General features: G+C 36.0%; 1 protein-coding gene across 1 annotated transcript; it reads right to left on the bottom strand.

The window, feature by feature from the left end:
• Positions 1-7,794: 7,794 nt before the first annotated feature.
• LOC141665454 (uncharacterized) lies at positions 7,795-8,861 on the bottom strand. The gene is made up of 2 exons (XM_074471462.1): positions 8,557-8,861; positions 7,795-8,290 (listed from the first exon to the last, which is right to left on the bottom strand). The coding sequence occupies exons 1-2, from the start codon at positions 8,859-8,861 to the stop codon at positions 7,795-7,797; spliced, it is 801 nt and encodes a 266-aa protein (XP_074327563.1).
• Between the last annotated feature and the right edge of the window lie 419 nt (positions 8,862-9,280).

Genomic DNA, 9,280 nt, shown 5'->3' with positions numbered 1-9,280 from the left:
TCTTCTATTTAAGGCATACGAGTAAGAATGGTATTAACCTGCTATCGTTGCTTTGATTGAAACTCTTCTGCAATTTTATCTGCTTCATGTCATGTATGTATGTCAGGATCAGGAGTGTTCTTCATGAATCATGAATGGTGATTATGTTACCTCCTTAGAAGAATTTTATACGACATATATGGACTCTGTATGGTTAGATATTAAGATTTCATGGAAAGTGAATGACGACAGTAGGTCAGTGGTGGACCATAGTAATGCAGCACTGATTCTGCGAGTAATGAGTCGATTACAACCATGAGAGTTGTATTGGAATGGATGTTGAGATTGAGTACCACTAATCGGGTCGTGGTGGTGTATAAGTTATCATTGAATAGACTAATTAAGTAGATTATTTACCTATTGAATATTTATTCCTCCTTATCAATAGAGGGTCGTATGACTATATGAGGAAGGTTGCGGTGCAAGCATAGAATTCTAGTAACGATGATGTCTAGAATGAGATCCCAGATTCGATTTTCGATATCGAGGGAGTTTCAAAGGTGATTGTGTATAAGCTCGAGGAAGAGCATGGGTCCATAGAATGATGGACGGAATAGCAAAAATATTTAAGCATGCGAAATGCGATGCGATAATACTTGATGTTGATATATATACACATATGTTTTGTTCTCCTATGACAAACCTCTATAATTCAGAGGTAGGTTCCAAGCCAGATATTTTGTGGCAGTATATTTTTTCGTATATACAATTCTCTTCAGTTCGTTCTTTTCTCTTCTTTTCATTTCATGTAAGCTGAGAAGAACAACCCTTCCAGAAGGGGAGGTATTGCCGAATGACTATCTATCTTTGTGATAGAAGCCTAGTAGGATACCATCTATTGTTTAGTTGCTTGTCAAGTACTAAAGGCTGGCCACCTTCTGTACTAACTATGCGATATAACAAGTGTTTATGATCATAGTGATCTCTCAACGAATTCCTTTACTTCTATATGATTGATCAAACTTTGGGAAATAGAAACAGCTGAAAAAGGAGTAATAAAGTTGTGGTGGTATTCGGAATGGAAACACATTCGTGATACTAAGGTTGACGTGGTTATTAAAAGGTTATAGAACGCTAACGAGCAAAAGTATAACCAGTATAATATTAGGAACGGAAGGTAGTAGAGATTACGAACTGGAAAAGAATGGGTATTGAGAAGCAAAAGCTCTAATGCTAAAAGTTATAATGAGAGTCTGTGCAATAAACTTGAAAGAAATTGGAATGATCACTAAACATGGATTGAGTTTCTGACGATAATAGATCATATGTCATTATCGAGATGTCGCCTTATGAGATCCTTGAGGGAAGATAATGTCGATCTCCCTTATGTTAGGATGAAGTCGTAGAGCGCAAGATGCTCAGACCCGCAGTAGTCCAAAGGACCAAGGATATAATAGATATAATCAGAGGACGCCTGGTAGTAGCCCAAGATGGGAACACGAAGTATGTTGATTTGACACGAAAGGACAAGGAATAGGAAGTAGGGGACCTAGTGTTGTTATAGGTATCCCCTTGGAAAGGATGGATGAGGTTCGGAAAGAAAGGAAAGCTAAGCCCACGAATTGTTGCACCCTTTGAGGTATTAAGACATATTGGGAAGTGAGCATATGAGCTAGCCCTACCCCCGAACAAGTAGAAAGTTCATAACGTGTTCCACGTATCAATGTTAAGAAAGTGTAATTCGGATGCCAGATAAATAAGGGCATATGAGCGCATAGACATGCAACCCGACGTAACCTATATGGAGCAACCAGGAAGGGTTATAGATTGAAAAGGAACAATTGCTTAGGAAAAGGGTTATCAAACTAGTCAGAGTTTGATGGTAGAACCACAATGTGGGAAAATTTACTCGAGAGTTAGAAAGTGCAATGCTAAGAGAGTATCCCTATTCATTTTCTATTTGATTCCGGGACGGAATCCTTTTAAGGAGGGGAGACTGTAATAACCCCAATTTTTGGAAATTTTTGAAACCCTTATGAATAGTGTTTTTGCTGAATGAGAAAACTTTTCATGCCACACTATGTAGGGGTTCTGTTATGGATATTCTGAGATTTTATTAGTACTCTATATGGTATATAAGTGTATGTAAAGATCGTCAGAATCCAATTCCGAACACTTTGATTTTTCCCGAAAATCTACCAGATACCGACAGAATTGAGTATAAGGTAACATGATTGAAAGTATTTTAATTCAAGGATTATAAATGAGGATCATTAAAGGATTATAAAATATTAGGAAAGATTTAGGGAAGCTCAAATAATGAGATCCCGGATATGATCCCTCAAATGGGTATCGAGAACGAAAGTTAAGCGAACCGTAAAACAAATACGCAACCAAGAGATAAGCTTGTACAAGAATCCAAGGTATTATGACATCATCAAACCACAAGACAAAGACATGTGGCAAATAGATGACACAAGCAAGATGACATAAGCATGACAAGGGGTTTTGTTTTGTTGGTTGATTTTGAGCCATGTAAAATTTACCATGGTAAAAAGCTAAAACATTTTCCAAGGCAAAAAGGAGAAGCAACCAAGAAAATATCATAAAACACAAAAATTAGAAGTTGACTTTTGCTTCGAAGAGCAAAAGCTCTCGGCCAAAACAAACCCAGCAACTTTAAACCGCTATATCTCCTTCAATACTCACTCAAATTTTGTGTTCTATAGCTTGTTGGAAAGGTATTGAGATGGCCTACAACTCTTGTTCACAAGTCTCGTCCAAATTAGCATGATCAAGCTTGTAGGAGGCTCCATAAGGCTTCCTAGTAACTTTCCACCCTCCAAGAAAGGTTATCGGACCCACTCTAAGCTTAAGTCTAACCCGGAGCACTCAGGCAAGTTTTCTATCCGTTATACTGTTGTTGTGATGTATACACTTGTATATGCATTATCTTGTGATAGATGCATGATGGTTAAATTAGCAAATTCTTGCGATATATTGTAGCATGTGATATGGTACATATGCATGCCTATTTCGTATTCTTGCCATATATATCTGTTGGTTCAGTTGATAATACCTATGCTAGAGAATAGCGGTAATTTGCATATACCCTTAGTATAGGGACTCAAAGGTGAAAACATTTTCTAAAACCGGGAGTCGAGGATCCCAAGTAGATTTTATATATATATATATATATATATATATATATATATATATATATATATATATATTTATATATATGTATGGTTATAGTTTTCAAAACTATTAATCGAATAAGGTTTATTCGATTAACTTTATATTATTTATTGAATATTACTTGAATATTCATTCGAGGACTTATGACTCCTTTATATTATTTATTAAATATTATTTGAATATTTATTCGAGGACTTATGACTCCTTTATATTATTTATTGAATATTATTTGAATATTCATTTGAGGGCTTATGACTCAGTTCATATTATTTGATGAATATTATTTAAATATTTATTTGAGGATGTATGACTCCGTTATTTTATTTAATGAATATTATTTATAATATTCATTCGAGGTATTATGACTCCGCTTATTATTTAATAATATTCTTTATTTTATTAAAGAATAATGTGTCGATAATCAAACTCACTTTTGATTATTCAAATAAAGATATTACTTTCGTATAAGTATATCTTTGGTTATTTAAGAGTCATTTCAAGTATAAGTTTTACAACTTCTACTTCAAGTTATTTATATAGAGATTATCCTTATGGGAATATTATTTAATAATATTCAGATATTTTCTAATATATCGGGACTGATTTACTTTATTAAATCAGCATTATTCCAAACACTCTTTAAAGTGTTTTCGAGTCTTCAAAATGATTTTTAAGGTTAGAGCGGATCCCAAAACTCGTTTTCAAATTTAAGATCTTCCTTTTTGAAGGGGACTTGAATACTCGCTCAAAAATCTGAGGGATCCGGCTCTGTGGTGTGTTTTATATTCGCAACAAGGTTGCTGTTTTGATAAATGAATTGATTACTTACCCAACACTCGGGAAGTAAAATTCTTGGAACAAGTTAATCCATTAACAGGCATCGCCTGGGAAATATCGGTGAGTTCTCCTTTCCAACTAGATACGACTTCTTGGTGGAGCCGTATCAACAAGTTTCTACTTGGGGAAAGGGGGAACGAGCTTTACGTTTCAGAGTCATGGATTTCATCTGAACTAGGAGTGGCGTAAGTGGTCTAGTGGCGCCGGCCTAGCCTTATTATATTGGCCCAAATGGCCTGGAAGTTCCGCTAAGGCGGTCCATTCCTTAGGAGTTCAGTGTTCGGTTGACAAGTAAATCCGACAGGTTCTCCTCTACATGTAGAAAATGGTGGGGTTGCACTACTACGACTGATCATCGTAAGTGGTCTTCCTGGCGCGGCAAACTTCCGTAATGAGTTCATCATCCAATTGGATATTTCTGCAACACTACCCAGAGCACTTCGATAGAAAGGCTACGGTTGGGCGATTGTTGAGTGTTGGCAGGGTCAAGTTTTCAAAATGATGTTTGCATCAAATGAAGTATCTCGTAACTTCATTTTATTTTGATGATATTTTAAAGATTTAATCTATTCAAATCTGGTCTTGTAGTTTCATCTATGTGATGAACTTTTGAAACTAATTATAACTTGAACGATGGTAGCTCAAGTAGTATTTGGAAAAGATATAAGTATATTGGAGTATCTTGTAACTTCATCTTTTAAACTTATATCTAGTAAATGATTATCTTATGCATGACAAAGATTTTCAGAAAAACGTTGAGACAAGGTTAGATATATGAGATCACCTTGCAACAATATTTTTATACAGTTATAAACTGGAACTCTGTGTATATTATGCATGGAAGAGGACTTCCAAGATTTTGAAAAGTATATATGTATATATACTGAATATTTTGCGACTTCATCGCATTAAGATATCAAACTTGGTTCATTTCTTTTGACCAAGACTTTCATGAGTACTATGAGAAGGCTCATATATTGTAAATTATTATACATATTATTTTGGTGGGCTTGCTGCTCACCCTTGCTTTCTTCTTTCATCACACAATATCAGATAGACAAGATGAACAGGACTAAGCTCCCAATTCGCGAGCGGATAGGAAACGTTCCACAGTTTCCTATAGGCGTTGATATCGCCGTAGCTGAGGTAGGAGCTACCAATAGGCTAGGCTTTCAACTTTTGATGTACCAGACTTATGTATATTATGAATTGTAAATGTAAATTTATTCAGAAACCTGTTTAAGATGTATTGGCATATAATTGTGGAATAAAGCGACTTGTGATTATTTTTGGATATTCATCTCTGAGACTATAACTTGTGGTGTGTGTGTTTATTGTGGGGTCACAGTACAGAGTAGTTGATTATTTATTAAGATTGGGTGTTATTAAGGGAAATGGAACTCGTGACAGCCCGGATCCCCGACCCCGGATTCGGGGGTGTTACAGAGTACATGTGTTGCTCGTGTAACAACGAGTGTATTATATCTCCCCCTCATTTTGGCATGACTGTGAATATCAACATAGATCTCGAAGTTTGTGCATTCTAATTTTGTGCACCAATTTCTCGAACGAAGATGTAGGAAGTGATTTTGTAAACAAATCTGCTGGATTTTCACATGAACGAATTTGACAAACATTAATTTCTCCCCTTTGCTGATGTTCATGGGTGAAGAAGAATTTTGGATCAATGTGCTTTGTTCGATCTCCTTTAATGTAGCTTTCATGTATCTGAATGATGCAAGCTTCATTGTCTTCATACAAAGTGGTAGGAATTCTTTTGTTGACTGAAAGACCACATGAATCTCGAATATGGTGAACAAGAGACCTCAGCCATACACATTCTCGACTTGCTTCATGAAGGGCCAATAATTCAGAATGATTTGAAGAAGTTGATGCAAGAGTCTGTTTTGTTGAGCGCCAAAATATTGCAGTCTCTCCATATGTGAATATATAACCTGTCTGTATCTTCCTTTGTGTGGATCAGACCGATATCATGCATCTGCATAACCAACTAATTCCAATTTTGAGTCTTTTGAATAAAATAAACCCATATCCATTGTTCCTCGAAGATATCTAAATATTTGTTTCACACCAGTCCAATGTCTTCGAGAGGCAATAGGCTCATATGAAGAATTAGGGTCAATAATATTCTCAGGAGTTTCTGATGACTCTGACTGAGGAACAGAGGATTCAGTAATAGGTGAATCAAAAGAAATATCAATTAAATCCAGAAACAAAGGTGAATGAGAAAGATCAGATGAAACAGAGACTGATTTGAATGGAAAGACTGATTCAACAAATACAACATCTCTAGAATAGACACATTTTCTAGAGTGCAGATCAAGTAGTTTATACCCTTTTTCCAAAAGAATAGCCCAAAAACACCCCTTTAATATCTCTAGACTCAAACTTGTCATGAACTTGAAGTTTGGTGGCATAACAAAGGCAACCAAAAGCCTTAAGAAGAAGATAATTTAGAAAAGTATTATATAAAAGTTCAAAAGGTATTCTGAAATCAAGAGATTTGACGGGTAGCATATTAATAATATGTGTGGCAATTAGAACAAAATCTCCCCAGAAAGAGGTTGGTAGATTTGATTGAAATTTCAAGGCTCTAGCAATATTTAAAATATGCTGATGTTTTCTTTCAACTTGGCCATTCTGTTGAGGAGTAGCTGGACAAGAAGAATGATGAATGATGCCAATAGATTTAAAATAAGATTGGATGTCAGTGTTGGTAAATTCAGTACCATTGTCCGACCTTATAACTTGGACAGACTTGGAAAATTGATTATGCGCATAAGAAATGAAATTTTTAATGAGAGAAGGAACTTGAGTCTTAGTGCTGAATAAAAACAACCAAGTAGTTTTGGAGAAATCATCTAATACTGTCAAAAAGTAATTGTAATTATTGTGAGTTGCTTGTTTATAGGGACCTCAGACATCCAAATGTATGAGTTCAAATATAGCATTACTATGATGAGAACTGTGAGGAAAAGGTTGCCTATGCTGTTTAGAAAAATGACATGTATCACAGTCTATAAAATCATTGGAATGAGCGGAAACAAAAGAAATTTTATTAAGTATGGCTGTAGAGGGATGTCCCAATCTACAATGCCACAAATGTCCATCAGACTCTGTAACAGAATTACAAACAGATGTAGGAAAAGAACTACTTGAGTTACAATTGTGAACAGCAGACTGAAACTGATTATACTGAAAGGAACTAGGTACAGTGAACTTGTAAAGACCATCATGTAGTTTACCAATCTCTCTCCCCTTCTTCAAGGTAAGGTCCTGCGAATAACAGGTAGTGGCAGGAAACACAAGAGATTGTGAAGGGCGAGAAAGAAGTTTTGCTACAGAGATGAGGTTACAATTAAAATCAGGGACACACAATACATCATGAAGAACAATATCTTTGATTAACTTTAAATTTCCAGAGTGAGTAACAGACCCTGTCTTGCCATCAGGTAAGAACAATTCAGCTTGTAATGATGTTAAATCATGTAGGATGTGTTTATGACATGTGATATGTTTAGTGGCACCTGAATGTAAGACCCAAGTGTGAAATTTTGAATTATCAGGTGTAGTAACTGAATGCACACTAACAACAGAGCAATAATAGGGAGGTTTAGGAGTACACAGAGCAGTACCAGTCATCCGGGAAGATCTTGAGTTTAAATTCCAATTATTTGTCTGCCTGATAGACTTTTGGATCATTTTGGACAGCTGCTGACATTGTGCATCTGTAAATGTCATTGCAGAAGACACAGGAAGCTACACATTATGTTCAGAGGAAGAAGCATTTGCTGGATAGTTAGACACTTGAGCTGCAGTTCTATGCGGAGTAGTAGTGGAAGAAGAGTTGAAGCTCTTCCTTGGATTTGGCTTTGGTTTACCATAAAACTTATGCCAGTCAGGATATCCATGAAGACAAAACCATTTGTCTCTGACATGGCCATCAGTGTGACAGTAGTCACAAGTAACGTCAGTAGCTGATTTCTTTGAAGCAGTTGAAGTTTGGCTTGATTTGAACTTTGCCAGATTATTGTAGTCAACAGTCAAAGCCATATTATCAGTAAGTGGAGACTGACTCATTTTAGAAAACTCTCTCTGAGATTCCTCTTGTAACAACAAAGAAAAAGCTTGGCTGATAGAAGGTACTAGTTGCATCATCAAGAGTTGACCTCTAACTGAAGTGTATTGATCATTAATCCCCATAAGAAACTGACTGAGTTTAATCATATCCACATATGTCTCAAGTTTTTTAGCACTGTCACAAGCACAATTGCAGGATACGCATATGCACTTAGGTATTGGATTCAAAGTGTCAATCTCAGCAATCAGTGTTCAAAGTTTAGTAAAATAGGCAGTTATACTCAATGAACTTTGAGTTAGAGAACTGAGCTCCTTCCTTTAGTAAAAAACACGTGGAATATTTGATTAAGAGAATCTAACAGCAAGATCATCCCATATCTCTTTTGCAGGGGAAAATAAGCAACGCTATTACGAATTTCAACAGTTATTGAGTTTAATAACCAGGTTAATACCATATCATTACAGCGAGACCACAGAGCATAAGGAATAGATGTAGAAGCCGGTTTAGGTAAAGTTTCATCTATCATACCTAATTTCATTTTAGCAGGTAGAGCAATTCTGATGGAGCGACTCCGGTGATAATAGTTTCGCTCAGTAAGAGGTTGAGTAACCAATGGAATACCTGGATTATCAGATGTTTGCAGAAAGTATGGGTGATTAGTATCAATAACACTTGAAACAATGGAAGAAAATGCTCCCGATGTGTTTGATGTATTTCCAATTGTAGCTGCTCCATAAGAAGCCATAACAGTAACAAAATAGCAAAGAGATAGTAGATCGGTGCAAAAATTGAACACACTGTTACGAAATAAGCACTCGATAATAAGAGAGATCGATGCGAGAGAGACACAATCGAAAGAGATCGATACGAGAGGGAGATAGAAACAGCCGCAATTAGAACAAAATCAATTGAGCGAGAGATCAAAATCAGCAAGCAGCGAAATAAGGAAAGAGGAATGATGAAGCCTCTGCTATCATGTTAAATTCATGATCAGATGCAGATGACAACAGAATGAAGAAGATAATGTATTCAAATTGTAGAGAGATGAAATGTGTAAAGATAAGAATGAAAGTCTGGTCTCTATATTTAGGACTTGGTCAATCATGACACCTGGATGGTTGACTCTAGTGACTAATACAGTAGAACCTCGATAAATGAATGTTC

The sequence above is a fragment of the Apium graveolens genome, chromosome 1, assembly GCF_009905375.1.
Source record: "Apium graveolens cultivar Ventura chromosome 1, ASM990537v1, whole genome shotgun sequence".
Lineage (NCBI taxonomy): Eukaryota > Viridiplantae > Streptophyta > Magnoliopsida > Apiales > Apiaceae > Apium > Apium graveolens.
The sequence above is the reverse complement of the archived record's forward strand: the minus strand, read 5'-3'. Positions and strand labels throughout refer to the sequence as shown.

Coding starts and splice junctions, on each gene's coding strand:
- LOC141665454 (XM_074471462.1), bottom strand. CDS start 8,861: ATGGCTTCTTATGGAGCAGCTACAATTGGAAATACATCAAACACATCG. Junction 8,291..8,556: donor AATGATATGGTATTAACCTG/GTTATTAAACTC, acceptor TGCTTGTGACAG/TGCTAAAAAACTTGAGACAT.